Source organism: Triticum urartu, chromosome 2, assembly GCF_003073215.2.
Source record: "Triticum urartu cultivar G1812 chromosome 2, Tu2.1, whole genome shotgun sequence".
Taxonomy (NCBI): domain Eukaryota; kingdom Viridiplantae; phylum Streptophyta; class Magnoliopsida; order Poales; family Poaceae; genus Triticum; species Triticum urartu.
In genome coordinates this window covers 202,214,316-202,231,550 of record NC_053023.1, presented here as the reverse complement: position 1 = coordinate 202,231,550, position 17,235 = coordinate 202,214,316, and the positions used below count along the sequence as shown (strand labels likewise).

At 47.1% G+C, this 17,235-nt stretch overlaps 2 protein-coding genes across 2 annotated transcripts; one reads left to right on the top strand and one right to left on the bottom strand.

Moving 5' to 3' along the window:
• The first annotated feature begins 2,138 nt into the window (after positions 1 to 2,138).
• Positions 2,139 to 3,139, top strand: LOC125536761 (protein H2A.7). The gene is made up of 2 exons (XM_048700016.1): positions 2,139 to 2,436; positions 2,694 to 3,139. The coding sequence occupies exons 1-2, from the start codon at positions 2,248 to 2,250 to the stop codon at positions 2,907 to 2,909; spliced, it is 405 nt and encodes a 134-aa protein (XP_048555973.1). The 5' UTR covers positions 2,139 to 2,247; the 3' UTR covers positions 2,910 to 3,139.
• Positions 3,046 to 10,229, bottom strand: LOC125536760 (formin-like protein 11). The gene is made up of 6 exons (XM_048700015.1): positions 9,410 to 10,229; positions 7,783 to 8,326; positions 6,825 to 7,701; positions 6,535 to 6,731; positions 5,695 to 5,930; positions 3,046 to 5,135 (listed from the first exon to the last, which is right to left on the bottom strand). Exons 1-6 carry the CDS (start codon positions 9,563 to 9,565, stop codon positions 4,305 to 4,307), a joined length of 2,841 nt encoding a protein of 946 aa, XP_048555972.1. The 5' UTR covers positions 9,566 to 10,229; the 3' UTR covers positions 3,046 to 4,304.
• Between the last annotated feature and the right edge of the window lie 7,006 nt (positions 10,230 to 17,235).

Genomic DNA, 17,235 nt, shown 5'->3' with positions numbered 1-17,235 from the left:
GAACCTCGGTAAATGGTAAGAGAATAGTGGGCAAGGTTTGAAGGTCAAACTCGAAGAGGAAATAAACATGGGAAATATTTTGCACGTGTGTTATGGTTAATTTCAAAAGAATGGAATATTTATTATATCTCCCTAATATTGGGAGGGTATGTTATGTAGAGAAATCACCATGTGAGTTCTCTCGATTTAAATAGATCAAGGATCTATGCATTTTATTTAGTTGAGTTTAAAAAAAAGGCATGATGGCATGATGACATGATGCAAAGATGAATGCAACAGACAAAACAAATCACCCGACGAACCTCGAAAAACATGGAAGGCATGTGAAGCTTCGGTCTCGGGGCGTTACACGATTGGAGGAAGTGCGTCCAAACTCCAGGACTCCGCCGATAGGACTCACCATCCCTTTGAAATACGTGCGCATGCCCATATCCTTGAGAGCATTAACTATGGGGAATTTCCGACCCGTGGTGGATAAAACAGCTGCGAGGGTGGAACCATGACAAGGCAAATTATTAGCGTCTAGTGGTCGGCTAGTCCTCATTAATGACTACCTAACGAACTTTCTGATGTTCACTATCGGGTTTTACTTACTTCAAGGCGGCATCCATGAGAAATTAAATAAGGGTTGATCCCGTTTTTTCTAGGCGAAAGAAAATAGGAAACATAAATACGACATGGTGAGTTGGGAGAACAATTGTGAGCCAAAGGAGGTGGGCGGCCTAGGGGTCATTAACACCTAAATTAATGAACGGGTATCGCATGACAAAGTGGGCATGGAAGATCCTAACTGAATAGGGTGGATTATGGTTAGATATATTTAGTCGAAAGTATCTAGTCCATGGGGGTGTGGACTTTAGGAGGAACATTAAACTATCATAATTTTAGGGACGTTAGGAAAGTGCAGCCTCTCCTTCGTTCATAGACCAAATTTATAGTGCACAATGGCAAAGCAACATGCTTCTGAATGGATATTTGGTGTGAAGATTGTAGGTTTCACGCCCTTTTTCTGACCTTGTTTGCCATTGTCGCCGACCAAGCCGCCAAGGTTGCGGATGTATGGCAACGTGGCTGATGGGCACCACAGTTCCGCCGATCCTTGGGGATGCGGAAGTCATAGAGTGGGAAAACCTACGTATAAAACTTCGAGGGCACCGGCTTAGTCAGGGAAGGGACGAGGTAGTTTGGCGTTTGGAGCCGTCCGACCAATTTTCTACAGGCTCTTTATACAAGGAGATCTTCAAATCTTTAACCCCTTGCAACCTATCCGGGGTATGAAAGGCAAGATTACTTGCCAAAATAAAAATCTTTTTATGGCAAATGGCACGCAATAGAATCACGAGTGGTGACCAGGTGCAGAAAAGAAAAGGCCCGGGCGATGGCAAATGCATCTGGTGTGGGGAATGTGAAGATCGTGATCACATCTTATGTCGATGCATCATGGCCCGATTTGTGTGGAGTGCCGTACGAACAGTAACAAACAATCTTTACCGCATGGTCACGTTGGATAACAAGGAATAAAGCTTTGATAGAGGGACAAATCATCAGACATCTGACTGATCTGTTATACAAATTGATGTCTTTCTTGCAGCTACAGAAGCTACTGGCAAAATCACAGGACAAAAGGACATGTAGAGGAGCTCGTCTCAATGGTGCGAGCAAGGTGCACCGAGCTTCGACGTTCGACATAGGAGACACTACCGGCAAGCCACCATCCCTTGCTACCCCGATAGCCTTTAGTGTTTTCTTCATCGTCTATGCTAGCGTTACGCCGCTATATAGTCGCCTTCGTGCATGTATCTCTTTTGCTTTACTTTGTTACTTGCTAAACATTGTGTCACTTTGACGGACATGTTGGATTTGTAAGGGCTTAAGACCAGGCAAGGGCCTCTAAAAAAACACGTAGCTTTCTTAAAAGGAAAAAAAAACAGCCGAATAGAAACCCCGAAGCCGGCGGCGTACGACCGACCCCGAAACGGCGAAAATCCGAGGCGGCAAACCAAAAACCAACCGCCCCAGGGCTCTTCCCATCTGACGGACAGGATCTCGCCGCTCGGCGCACGTAATCTCCGCCACGTCACCGATCCGCGCACTCTCCTCGCATTGGATCCCCTCGCCTATATAACCCAATCCCCACCCACCGCTCCTGCCTACCAGCCGTATACCCACACCACACCGCTTCCGCACTTCCTCCCGGCGCCTCGTTTTCCATTTCACAACCGCGGATCCCCTCCAAGCACTGTAGACATGGCCGGAAGGGGCAAGGCGATCGGCTCGGGCGCTGCCAAGAAGGCCATCTCCAGGAGCTCCAAGGCTGGGCTCCAGTTCCCCGTCGGCAGGATCGCGCGGTTCCTCAAGGCCGGCAAGTACGCCGAGAGGGTCGGTGCCGGCGCCCCCGTCTACCTCGCCGCCGTGCTCGAGTATCTCGCCGCTGAGGTGCGTGGAATTCTGTTACCCGATGCCCGATTTTGCTTCTTTGGGTGGTGAATTCGAGCGGTTGGTGTCTCTTTCGGTCTCGTCAATCGGTGGTTGGTTCGGCAAATTGGGGAATATTTCTAGGGTTTCGGATGAGGATAACACTTGCCTCTGCCTGCTCTCAGATTTGTCTGGGCTTAGGCGGTTCTGCTTGTTAATTGCACTCGAGACTTTGTGGAATTTTGGAAGTAACCGCTGCGATTCTCTTGTTTGTGCAGGTTCTGGAGTTGGCCGGGAACGCGGCGAGGGACAACAAGAAGACCCGCATCGTGCCGCGCCACATCCAGCTCGCCGTCCGCAACGACGAGGAGCTCTCCCGCCTGCTCGGCATGGTCACAATCGCCAGCGGTGGTGTCATGCCCAACATCCACAACCTTCTGCTCCCCAAGAAGGCCGGAGGCAGCAAGGCCGTGGCTGCCGACGACGATAGCTAGATGACGACTCCTCGGTGGTCGTGGGTGCTCGGCTGTATCCAGTTCTGTGTAGTAGCGTGTTCAGTTAAATGTTGCCTAGGTGTTGCGTTTTACTTCTAGGATGTTAGTACTACTATTAGTTTCTGAATCTGTGTGCTTGTACCGGTGCTAAACTAGGTGTGGACAATGGTTACATCCTGTGTAAGTCGTTGCTAGTTCGTTCTATAAAAGTTGCACCTATGGATTGCTTACTTGCGAATTTCTACCACTCTGTTCTTGGTTGAAAATTTCCATGGTCTATTCTTGCTTAATTCTTTCATGGTTAAAAAACTCGATATAGCTGTGAAATACTTACTAAAATTAATCTGTGAAGCTGTATTTTGGCATTAGTCTTGGTAACTTTTCGACTACGGATGTGCTTTCCTTTACAATCCATAGGTGTGCTATGGATCGAGTTAGGGATAATGGAATTTTGGCGGGGAGTTGTCGATTTTGTATGGCCAAGTTTTTGATGAGCCAAGACATTTGGAAGCAGTGCTTAGGCGGGAAATACTTGCGATCTAACACCAGCTGGGATAAAAAAGGATTCCCTAGAGAAATGGCACGGAGATGAAACAATTATCACTCCAAATATAGCAGCGCTGCACATTGTTTTGAGCGCCCTGACTATCCAGACGGTGCGGAAACAGTAGGTACAGATAGAGGAAACGAAGCGACGACAGCACAGCAGTGCGAATCTGGTACCAGGTCTCACTCCACATTGCAAAAGGCACACCAAGTCGCCCAGATTATACTCACATGACGCGAACACACAGGATGTTTCAGTTGAAAGCATGGCAATTTACAGCGTTGCTCTTTGCAAAAGTATTGTCAAGCGCAGGCAAAAGAATCCAATGTCTATGAGCCTGTGTGGTGCATCTCTTTCTTTTGTTCTAACACACTATTTATTCCCCTAAAAAAATACTGTATTTATTCCTCTCCTTTCTGTGATGGTACAAATGCTAAGCGAAAAAACAGCAGGCAGTGTCAGAGTCAGTCAGCCAGCCTGCTGCTTCTTCCTCCCTCCCTGTTCTGCCCGCCCGCCCTAACTAAGGGGTCAGTTTTCTTCGCCGCCCCTTTCGACGGCTTCCGTTTCGACTTCTCCATCTTGATCATGAATATCACCTTTGCTTGTTTGATAGGAGCCAAAGTGCAACAATTGCCTGTCAAGGACGTTATGGAAGATGACTGCCTTCCTTCAGCAATTTTATTCTGTTGCTGCAACAAGTGACCAAAGCCAGAGTTCGCTTTATCGTCAATTTTCTATCTCTTGCTTTTTCTTTAGCTCTCATTTTTCATCTCGTCTTACTAATGTTTTCAAAGGGCAAACCTCCAAGCGCTGGAAGGAAAAGGTAGGCAGAGTACCTTCGTTTAGAGTTAACTTCCCTCGTCAGAACTAGAGCTTGAACTATGTGCCCTCCGGTCTTTAATTGCCGGAAAAAGGTTACGCCGGGGATCTTGAAAAGACCTGGGTGTGCGGGAAGGCAGAGTAACTTCAGTCTTCGTTTTCTTTGGAGCTACTTTTGATGCTTCTTTCACCTCATCGCACACCTTGTCAAGCATTGCGAGAAAATCCCGCACTACGACAAATAACCGAAGGCCCTCATCCTTCCCTGTCCTCCCATGGAAATAATCGACAGTGCTCTTTACCAAGGACCGTATTTTCTTCTCTTCCTCTAGCAGGAAAGTAACATCAGTTTGAGACTGCTCCACGAAATGCACAAGCTTGCGGTGAAACCCACTATCTTCATCCAGACTTTTCATGCTTGTGTTCAAGAATTCTTTGGTTTTGCCGAGCCTGTGGCCAACACTTGTTATCGACCTAGCCAACTGATCTGCATCAAGGATTGCTGCATTCCTGACATTTTGAAGTTCATCTCCTAAACTGGACACAACCTGCAGACCTAGTTGTTTATACTCCTCTTCAATAAGATCATTGTTGTCCACACTGGATACGCTGCCCTTCTGCTCCTTTGCAGCCCGTGCAGAACGGACACCTTCAGAATGGATTATCTCTTGAACAACAAAATGCAGCAGCGTTATCTTCCCATCAGTTCCTTTGACGTCGGAAAGCTTGAGCAGGGTGTCTAGTTTGAACGCTTGAGCTCCTCCTCGGAACGTGCCAACATTCATCCGGTTGCCTGTTTTAAGTACAGCTTCTAGTAACTTCAAGAATAGACGGCTGTTTTTAAGCTCCTCACAAGCCATCTGATCAGGATTTAAATGCCAACATAGCAGAGATAAGAAGATCAGTAGAAACATCAAGGTGCAGGAAGAGTGGTAACGTCTACACAACGATAATCTCTATTATTACTCGATAAAAATGTTCATCGGTTAAAGGATTATAGAGCATCAAACAAAACTGATACAAGTCATACAACAGAACTGAATATAGTGTGGAAGCCAAATACTCCCTCCGTTCCTTTATGTAAGGTGTGTTATTTTTGGCACGGTGACCAAGGCACATAATTATAGACATGTTAGGACAAAATTACCCTTGGCCAATTTATTGGGTAGTGGCAAATAAATCAATAACTTTAGGAAAGTAAGAGATACATGCAATTGGCAGATAGATAGTTTCCTTCTTTTGCTATAAGGAGAGATATAGACAATCATCAGAGAGATACTTTCCATATTTCTGGAGGGCTAACAAGGGAATTATGAGAAATTAGAAGAAATACACCTTACATTCTGGAATTTTATCAAAAAAGAAATACACCTTATATAAAGGAACAGAGGGAGTAGGTCATAATGGTAATGCTATTACCTCTAAGGTGGCAAAAGATTGCTTTACATTTGAAGCTTCCTCTGGTAAACCAGCCATGAAAAGTAATGCATCCAGGCGCTCATAGATATAAGGAATGTCGAAGATTGCTTTTAAGAACTGCTCTGCAGGACCAAGCTGTGAGAGTTCCCCAGTATATAGTCGAAGCCTGAGCTCCTCATCAGTATTCGGGACCCATCTAATTAAGGTCTGTATCAAGTCGGATGGAAGTTCATTTCCTACAAATTATCGAGGGAAATTGATAAGGCAAAAGATGTTATCAGGAAATAGGATTTAATCAACATGTTCTTTGTTCTAAATGTCCAAATAGAATAGTCAGAAGCACATGAACCCATGCTTGAGGCGTCCATTCCCAAAATATGGAGGCCAGATGCACACAAATGTGGTTAAGTCTAGAACCAAATGCCGATTTGAGCATTTGACATCACTTGTGTGCTACATACTCTTGCTGACTTTGTTATTAGCTAAAGAATTAGAGTTAACCTAGAGGACAAGACTCACATCAGTTTAGCAGAAATGTGTACTATTTGCTTTGAAAAATAGAAGAAACAAATGAAATCAAGTGATTCATTGTCCTTAGCACAGAAGAATAGCCGTAACTCCTGATTGTGAAGACACAAATGATATACGCAGCTGATATATTATTGCATGGAGTTATAGACCAGAAGCTGGATAAGTATTCGATGTATCACTGCAACTTAAAAAAAACTGGAGCTTTGCCCAAAAATAAAATAAAATAACTGTATCTACAAGACTGGCAAGAATCAGAAGAAGCCGCATTTCGTCCAGGAAGAGCTATGCACTTGCACAGTATAAACTTACCTTCCTTAACTGCACAAGAAACTTCCTCTGCTGAAACACTCAACGCCTTCAATGATATGGCCAGATTCTGTGCCTTTTTAGGATCAAGTATCCTCACAACTTGGGCAGCTTCCTTTGATGTTAAATCTTTTTTGCCATCACCGCTCTTCTTGTCAGCATTACAACCAAAAAGTGTTTCAATAGCGTCCTCACTTAACCTGTGAAGAAGTACCATTTAGTTATAAAATGGTGCGATCTTACAATAGTAGTAGATAACTAGATATATAGCTCAGCTATCTCTACCAACTTACTGGAATGATCCAGCTTTAAGGTGATCCCACACCATTGATTTATTAGCATTTGTTGCTACTTTATCCCAAAAGAAGGGCTTAAGCTTTGTTTTAGCTTCACTAGAATCCGCATCTGTGTCTGTTTTATTGCCTGACTTCATAAGTGGTGGTGGACGCATTTTGGAAGAACCAGGCAGCGCTGGTGGTGGCGGGAGAGGTCCACCAGATTTTGATGGTGGTGGTGGTGGTGGTGCAGCTTTTGGAGCAGTAGGCGGTGAGGGTCCTGAGGGCGGAGGCGGGGAGGCTTTTGGAGCTGGTGGCGGTGAAGGTCCAGAGGAAAGAACTGGAGAAGCATTCGGAGGCGGCTCAAGTGCTTGAGGAGCTGGTGGTGAAGGAGGAGCCTTTGGTTGAGGCGCAAGTACTTGAGGATGTGCTGGAGGTGGAATCATTGGTTGGGGCATTGGTGTTGATCCTTGCACAGAACCAACAGAAGCAGCCATTGGCTCGGCGGAACTGCTGTAGATTGCTGGATCAGTGTTTACACTTTCCTGCGAAGTGAGCTTCACATGGTTATTTTGGCCAGTGTTTGGGTCTTCCTGCGAAGTTAGCTTCGCATCACTATTTCGACCACTGGTTGGGTCTTCCTGTGAGCTTAGTTTCACATAGCTAATTTGACCAGTGTTTGCGTCTTCCTGTGAGCTTAGTTTCACATGGTTATTTTGATCAGTGTTTGGGCCTTCCTGTGAACTTAGTCTCACATAGTCAATTTGATCAGTGTTTGGGCCTTCCTGTGAACTTTGATTCACATGGCCATTTTGGCCAGCCTCTGACTGCAATGGCAATGCTCCCAGCTTAGTGACATCTATTAGATTTACACTGGAAGACTTGCAAGAATCCGCTGCAAATGAAAGCATAAAAGTCAGTGATAGAAGAAAGAAAAACGTTGACTTGGAGCAAAATGGATGATACAAGACATTACATAGATTCAGGAGTTGCTTATTATCATAGGCAGAAGCCGCAGAACTCTGGCTTTCACGGAACATGCAGCAGCCAACGCAGAGAAGAGCTAAAAGTGCGATAACAACCAGGGACACACCAACGATAGTGGTAGTTGGCATGCCATCGCTGTCTTTTTTCCCCACTGATTTAGTTGCAGGCACTGCCTTTTTTGTAGTTGCTTCTGATGAAGCACCGTCAGCTGGTTTCCCTGTCGGAGGTTTTACTGCTTCATTTGCAGGAGCAGGTCCCGGAGTCAGCTCTCCTCTTATTGAGGCGATAAGTGTTTTGATATAACCATCGGGTAGGTTTTTTGGAACCTCAAAATTCTGTTTGCTTAAGCAGGTCAGCAAAGTTTGCTTGATATCTGGTGTCAATGGGCCTGCACCTTTTGCAATGACAGGGGAAGTTCCCTTATTATCAGATATCCTATGGATGATATCAAGTACATGGTTGTAGTTGTAGTAGTTTCTAACATCTTGAAGGCTTTTCTTGTCCAATCCACATTTGAGCCACGCGTGTTCCACCTATAGATATCATAACGAGTGGTCACCCTTGTCAGTACGTGAAAATTAATCAATAACAGATCCTGATGAGATAAACTGGGTGTGCATCCTTTTCAGAATAATAATATGATAAACCAGACCATTAAAAATATAAACTACCATGAAGTACCAGTGAGAGTCAGCAGTTAGAGACTATTCCCTCTGTTCACAAATATAAGATATTTTGGATATTTCAAAATGGACTACATACAGACTGAAATTTGAAATTAGTGAACAAACACACTAAAACATGTCTATATACATCCGATTGAGAAAAAAGTTAGAACATCTTATATTTGCGAACAATATCATATTATCATCACATTCCTTACTTAAGGAAAAATAAGTCTACATGCATCATACCAATAATAACAGAGTTAATCCGACACATGCTACTCATTAAATAAGCAGTAATAATTAAAATTTAAGATATCATCAGCGCATAAAGATGTTCGACCAGTGCAGTGATGTGTACCTAACAGGAGGGAACGTTAATAATTTGTTTCAAAATCTCTGCTTCTGCTTGCAGGGTTTTAATCTGTATTAGTCAGTATTTTCAATGCAGTAAAATCATAAACAGCTTTGGCCTCTGGGAACCACTAGAAATTCAGTGATCTTATCTCTTCTGTCACAGGTAATTCGAAGAGCACCATATGACAATTCTGAATGCCGGCATCATGAGCTCATACATGTGGACCCTATGCGCTGATAGAGAGAGGGCACCAACCTAAACACCATATCAGAAATATAGCCGGGCAATCCTTGCAATTCTATCATTCTATGGTCTCGATGGTGGCAATTCCTGCCTTCCTGAACCGGTTTTTTCTCTAACAAAAGGATTGATACCCCCTCCGTAAAGAAATATCGGAGCGTTTAGATCACTAAAGTAGTGATCTAAACGCTCTTATATTTGTTTACAGAGGGAGTACTTAATAAGTTAATTCTCACTTCTTAAGATGACCAAAACTAAACTACTTTTGGTCTTGATCACAAACTATGGAATGACACCATCTCAGTACAGATGTTACTACCGAGTGCGATGAAATACATAGAAAATTTACTCACCCAATCGTCAACTTGCTTGATGAAGGTTGGTGTCAGCGCAGGTGGCGGCGACGTGTCGCTTGCGCCAATGAGCAATCGTCCGCAGGCCATTGGTAGGAAGAGCAGCACGGAGATGATGTACGGCGCGGGGAGCCATTCTCCCCTGCACCGCCTCATCTTTTGCCTGCTCCTGCCTACACCGACTCGACCATCGCAATGTGATTCCCCCGGCTTACCGGCGGGAGGTTTGTGGCGACGGACAACAAATCCGTGAGCTCCCTGAAGCAACTGGCCGACGAAATCCAGTGACGCGGCACAAATGTTTTGACAAAAAAAAACTCAGAACAATGCCCCGCCCAAGTTCGCGTAAAATCGCGGCGATGACCAACTGAAATCAGATGCCTCGAGGTGCTCCGAGAAACGCGCCGATTTTAAGGCGAGGAAGCTCAGAAATAATCACCAATGGCGGGGGATTTGGGGGGCTTCCGTGGCAGGGAACCGAATGCGCAGCCGCATTGCCCCCCGGATCGAGGAAATCCGGAGACGCAGCCGGAGAAATCCGCTGACGCTTCAATCCGTCAAGAAATCAGCCGCAAGAACACGGGAGGGATTAAAAGGAATCACAGAAAGAACAGGTCTAGGAAAATGCACCAACACAAGGCACCACCAAATTCGCGGCTGGACGAGCCACGAATTTGGGCGTGATCTGGAGACACCTAGAGGGCCAGTGGAGTCTTTTTCGCGCGCGCCCTCACTGTTTTCTCGTCTCCTCGCTGAAATGGGAGGGTGGAGGAAGAAGCGGGAGGAGAGAGAGAGAGAGAGACGTGGTAAGTGCGACCAAGGACGGTCATGTGCATATTCTCTTTTACAGAGAGCAGAGAGAATCAGAGAAAGTTATACACTTGTATGAACTGACATAAATTCTGGTGTGCAACTTTGTAAATCGCTTATTTTCCGTCGGTTTCGTTTAAGTTCTTGTCAAAGAACTTGAAGAGCATCTACGATGATGCAAATTTGAAGATGTAAAATTTACATCATCAAGAAGTGCATTTTACATCTTGAAAAAAGAGGCAACTCCAACAAATATTGTATATTGGTGATGTAAAAGTTCAACTCCAATAGAGAATGTATAGTTGGTGATGTAAACTGAATCTAATGTTGAAACTAAACCTATTGTCGAAACTGAACCTACTGTCGAGACCGAACCACCGATTAAATGGCTGATGCTTTCGCACGCTACCGACAGATTCTCGCGCGCCGCCGTCTAGCGAGCAAATCGAGCTGCCGCTCCTCCTCGCCTCCTCCGCTGCACACTGCTAGATGTTGCTGCCGCTCCTTGATAACCCACAAGTATAGGAGATCGCAATAATTTTTGAGAATAGAGTATTCAACCCAAATTTATAGATTCGACAAAAGGGAAACCAAAGAATATTTAAAGGTATTAGCAGCTGAGTTGTCAATTCAACCACACCTAGAGATTAATTATCTGCAGCAACGTGATCAATAGCAAAATAATATGATAGTTTTGATAATAGTGACAACAGTAACAATAATGGTAACAGTGATAGCAGTAGTTTTGTAGCAAGTGTAACAGTGATGAAAACGGTAGTTGTCGTGGTTCTAAGTCTGACAGTAGAATGGGGGGTAGGAATGTAGAGGCAAGATCCTAGCTATGGAGGAGTTGTACACGCGAGTTTTACGAGTTCAGGCCCTTCTCGGAGGAAGTAACAGCCCTACGTCTCGGAGCCCGGAGGCGGTCGACTGGATTATATGCGTGTGAGTTACAGGGGGTGCGAACCCTTGTCCCAGAGGAGGGGGGGTGGCTTATATAGAGTGCGCCAGGACCCCAGCTCCCCTCCGTTACACAGAGTTCAATGTTCATAAAGAGAGAGCGTTACAGGTAACGTCTGTAATAAAGTGTTACAAATGATCATTAAATATACGGGTAAATGCCAAACCGTTGCTGTGCAGAACGGCTTTAGGTCTTCTTGTACGTCGAGTGGTCTTTTACATGGTCGAGTGGTTGAATAGTCGAGTGACTCAAAGAAGAAGTAGTCTCCGAGTGAATGGTAGGTCGAGTGGATTGCACTCGACGCCTTTATTGGGTCCACCTTGTTTACTCTTGAACTTCTTTGCTTCTAGGGCAAGGACCTTAGGTAGGACGTATAGGTCAGGCCTATTACCCTACCCCCGGTCTATGTCCTCATCATTAGCCCCCGAATGGATTGAGGTCCGAGTGAAAAGAAGGTTGAAGTTGATCTTGCCTTTCTCAAGAATTCATCTCTGAATAGAGGCCAGTGTTGGAACTTTCGGCTTCGTTTCAGTCGCCTTGATCGATTCAGCAATTACCGATTGGTTTTTATAACATCGCCTGTCGAGTGTCATCTTTAATGCGAAATCTTTGGCGTGATCAGTTGCCGAGGATCCCGGATTTCGCGGGATTCGAAATTTCGGTAGGAGCGCGCCAGACGGAACGTGCCATGGTAAGCGAAGTGGATAGACGGGGCGTTTCGATTTCTGCGCCACCTTTTTCGCCACTTATCCCGTGCGTGACTGTTTGAGGGATTTGACAGGATCGCCCGGACCCACGCGTCAGCCACTCGGAAGTGGGCCTTTAAAAGCGGCGAGACCGAGGCGTCCGCACTGTGCGTGCCCATTCTCCTTCTTCTTCCTCTTGCTCCTTCACCCCATCCGGCTTCTCTACTCTTGACGCCACCGCTCCGCCGCCATGGGGAAGGAGAGAACGGCGGCGCTGGAACGCGCGAAGAAGGCGACGCGGGAGGCGAAAAGCAGGAAGACGAATTGGGGGTCTTCATCGCGCTCGGGGCTGCCGTTGGGTTGGATCCAGGGAGATTGGATCCGATCTTCGCTTCGACAGGAGGACTTGGACGATATGGCCGAGTTAGGGCTGATCGTCCACGAGTCTGCGCGGCTGCCGGAGGGGGAAACGGAACCGCAACCGCGACCGGGTGAGTGCGTTCTGCTCGCCACCCATGTCGACCGCGGCTTCTCGCTTCCTCCACACTCCTTCTTTCGGGGTTTCTTGAATTTCTTTGGGGCCCAACTCCATCATTTTACTCCCAACACCATCACGTATCTTGCCGCATTCGTATCCATGTGCGAGAATTTCCTGGGGTGTCGACCACAGTGGGGTCTTTTCAAGCACATCTTTACCATCCGCTCCCAAATAGTGAAGAAAGCGAACTCAAACGACGAGAAAACTCATGTTATCCAGATGTGTGGGGGTCTGGGTATTCAGAAGAGGAAAAGAAGTTCTTTTCCCTCGATGACTCTTCCAGAGTCGGTCAGGGGCTGGCAGTCAACCTGGTTCTACTGCCAGGACATCGTGACGCCAGGCCAGTCGACTGGACTTCCCCCTTTCTCTTTTGATCGTGTTCAAACTCCATCTTCGTTGAAAGTGATTGCCGCGGAGAAGGCGGAGACATGCATGCTTGTCGAGAGAGTGGTTCAGTTGATCAACCAAGGTGTCACTGGCATGGATCTACTAGAGGTGTTCCTCAGTCGGCGCATCCAACCACTCCAAGCTCGTGACCACTCCATGTGGATGTACTCTGGGGCTGGTGACACCGCTCGGGTTCATCGGGAGGAGGTGGCGGCCAAAACAGTGGCCGAGTGGCTGAGGGGTATCACCGGGAACAAGGACAACCCCAGGGGCGCCAGGAGAGTCAACCCTTTCAGCGACAGAAACCAACCAGACAAGGTTTGGCCATTTCAACTGAGCTTTTAAACGTGTTTTCCGACTGTTTGTTGATCCGACTGACTTGCAGTCGGCCCCTTGTTTTGTAGATTTACACGGAGATGTATTCAATGCCCAATGGTGAACAAGCTCTGGAGCAAGACCAAGAGGGCGAGGACAGTGCGGAGGGGAGCGGCGAGTGGGAGTCACCAGCCGACGATGATGAAGATGAGAGCGATGAGTCAGGCAATGAGGAAGTAGTTGACTCAGCGCTTCGTTCTGAACGTCGATCCAAGCAGCACCATGATCCCATGGGCAGGTGCGGTAAAGCTGTGGCATCAAGTGCTCCATCTCAAAAACGCGCTCGGTCTCCGACTCCAGAATTGGCTGAGAAGGTCACCAAGCAGCCCAATGTCAATCCTTCGAAGGCTCGGAAGACCTTGCCTAGAATCAAGATGGACGTTCCTGTTGCTTCCGGGTAAATGTTCTTCGTGTATTTTCTTATTCCGACCGACTTTTTTGTTCTGACCGAGTGGATGATGAACCTTTACAGCCCGACCTCATCTGCGACTGACATGGACATTGACAAGAATCCAGTCGACGAGGAGACCGACGACGCAGCTACCTCCAAAGCTAGTAAGTCTGCCCGATTCGAATTTATCTGGACGACTGGATTGTTTGTTAGCTATCCGTACAACTTTCTCTGTTTATTGCAGTTCCACGGGACGTTGTTGTGCTCCCGGATGATGAAGAAGAAGTACCGCTGAGGGGGAGGAGGAGGAAAGACAAGGAACTGGGCGGGAAAGTGCCTGAGGTCCAGGTTCTTCAGTTGACCGTGATGCCTGGGGCGGCAGTCGAGCAATCGACAGATCCGGCTCGAACCAACGTCACCTTCGTTGTCCCGCTATCGACTGGTTGTCCATCATGATCAGCTGCTCAGACTTCCGCTGCACCAATACAACTCCACGCTTCAGATCCTGCAGTTGCTTTGACTGCTCTGCCAGCATCGCTTTTTACTGCGTATCAGACTCCGGACGACCCATCAACTGCTGCCAAGGAAGCTCTTCTTCAGTTAAATCTTGTGATGGGGGCAAATGAAAGTGGTGCATGAGGCCAGCCATGTGGCCTTCAACGCCGGAGCTGCTCTGCAAACCAATGTCCAGGTTAGTTGGTCATATTTCTCGTCTGATCATCCACTGGGGTGTGGCTGTTTTGAAATTGTATAAGTCACTTTGGATCGACTCAAGCTGAATCTTTCAACTAGTGGGGGCACTCTGAGTGCACCCACTGGGTGTAGTCCCCGAGACCATAGTTGACCGCGGGCAGTCGACTGTGGTCTGAGAATCTGAACTTTCTTTTTTACAACTCGCGCTGGGCGGACCATGCCGAGTGGAATTAAAACCAGTGGGGGCACGCTAAGTGCACCCACTGGGTGTAGTCCCCGAGACCATAGTTGACTGCGGGCAGTCGACTGTGGTCTAAGAATCTGAACCTCTTTTTTTTGATTCGATGGTAGTCTTGGAGTAGCTGTCGCAGTGATGTCTTTCATTTCAGTTGACTGACAAGTCTTATGTGTCGGCCGCAGAAATCTTGTGATCTCGGTGCTCAACTCTCTACACTGAACCAACAACAAATCAGCCTCAACCTTGATCTGGAACTGGCCAAAAAGAATCTCAAGACTGCTCGCGATGAAGTAGCTGCCATGGGAGGTAACCGATCATGAACTGTTTATCTTACTGTTGCTGGCACTTTTCCTTTCCGTTTTTTTGAATCCAGTGACTCCACTCGAGCAGATGTACGTAGTGAAAACCGTCAACTCCAAGCCCGTCTGAAGAATGTTATTTCTTTAGAGAAAATGAAGCAGGCTTTGGAGAAGAAGGATCTGGATCTTGCTGCTGCACAGAAGGAAGCGCGAGAGAAAACTGCGCTTGCCGACAAGAAGCTTGCTTCGGTCGACAAGCTAGAAGAAGAGAATTCCAAACTGAAGACTGATGTTTCTGATGCCAATCGGGAGGTCGAGCGACTGAAGAAGGACAAGGACAAGCTGACTGACGAGCTTGGGAGCCTCAAAGTTAAGAAGAGCGAGTTGGAGTCTTATCTGGGCCAGCTTGCTGCAAAGCTGGTCTTAAACCTTGAAGGTACTGATGGTTAACTGACTTGTTTCTGTTGACTGTCAAGTCTAATTATATCGTCGACTCACCATTCACTCGACTATGCAGAGTTTTGTCAAGACTTTGAAGCGGAAACTGGGCGGATCGAGACGCGTCTTGACCCCATAAACTGTCCAGTCAAGGATGATGTTGCGATGAATGTGCTGCGGTTGGAATCTCTCATGGATAGCGCAGTTACTTATCTTGCCCGCCTGAAAGCGGCGATGACTCGGGTTGATGCTGAACTCTGGCCTCAGGCGGAATTGTCCCAAGATCTCGAGTCCCTGATGGCTCGACTGAATCAAATCCCCGACCGAGTGCAAGAATGGAAGAAGTCAGCCGCTCGCTGTGGCGCTGATGTCGCGTTGTCCCTAGTTCGAGTGCACTGCAAAGACGTCAAAGAAGACAAGCTGGCGGAACTCAAGGTTGCTAACACCAAGAGACACACTTTCCAGTCCTTCATGGACACTTTCCTTGAAGCCGCCACTCATATTGCAGACAACATAGACCTTGACAGTTTCTGCGCCCCAGCCAGTCCTTCTCCTGACACGTGACCGAAAAACATTATGCTCCACCTTTATTTGCCCCGGCATGCCAAGTGACTGTGTAACCGTTAAAATCCTTCGGGCTTGATGCTCAAATACTTTTGATCCGTCGTCTGGAACTTTTAGGATCTATCTGAACTTGGTATATTTCTGAATATGCTTGTATTTGCCTTCGCGTGGATTTTGCTCTTTGAGATGTAGCCCTGAAGTGGAGACTTCAATCGACCTGCGCCTCGTCGTCCCTATGGACAGGGATGGAGCGCACGTTGTATTTGTGGCGTAGCTCGAAGAAGAAGGTCGCGGTCGACTTGCTCCTCGTCGCCCTTGCAGATAGGGATGGAACGTACGTTGTACTTATGGCGCAGCTCCTAAGGAGAAGGTTGCAGTCGACCTGCACCTCGTCGCCCTTGCGGATGGGTATGGAGCACACGTTGCATTTGTGGCGCAGCTCCAAAGTAGAAGGTTGTAGTCGACCTGCACCTCGTCGACCTTGCTGATAGGGATGGAGTGTACATTGTACTTGTGGCGCAGCTCCTAAGGAGAAGGTTGCAGTCGACCTGCACCTCGTCGTCCTTGCGGATGGGGATGGAGCGCACGTTGTATTTGTGGCGTAGCTCCAAAGGAGAAGGTTGTAGTCGACCTTCACCTCGTCGTCCTTGCGGATGGTGATGGACCGCACATCATATTTGTGGCGCAGTTCCGAAGGAGAAGGTTGCAGTCGACCTGCACCTCGTCATCCTTGCGGATAAGGACGAACTTTAAACCTTAGGCAAGTACTGGACTGCAGCTAAAACCCCCAAGAGTGAGAGGGTCGCTCACCACTCGGTAGGATTTTTTAAACTTAGGTGAGTACTGGACTGCAGCTAAGCCCCCGAGTGCGAGGATTGCTCACCACTCGGTAGGATTTTTTAAACTTAGGCGAGTACTGGACTGCAGCTAAGCCCCCGAGTGGGAGGCTTGCTCACCACTCGGTAAGATTTTCTTTTAAACTTAGGCGAAACGGATTCGCAGCTAAGCCTCCAAGTGGGAGGCTTGCTCACCACCCGGCAGGATTTTCTTTTAAACTTAGGCGAAATGGATTCGCAGCTAAGTCACCCACTGGGGGATTTCAGACGCAAATAAAAGCAACAACAATCGTTTAAGAGGACTGTAAAGCTCTTGTCTTTGATACGCAAATTACAAAGGTATTTCTTATTACATTTTATTCGAATGAGTACTTAGGTGTAGAAGGGGCGGAGCAACTCCGCATTCCAAGCCCGTGGCTCGTCCTTCTTATGCTCGACATTGTAAAGGTGGTATGCTCCGTTGAGGAGCACTCTGATGACAATGAAGGGGCCTTCCCAAGCAGGAGCGAGCTTGTGTGGTTTCTGCTGATCCAGTTGAAGAACCAAGTCTCCCTCTTGAAAGGCTCGACCTTTCACATTTCTGGGGTGGAATCGACGCAAGTCTTGCTGA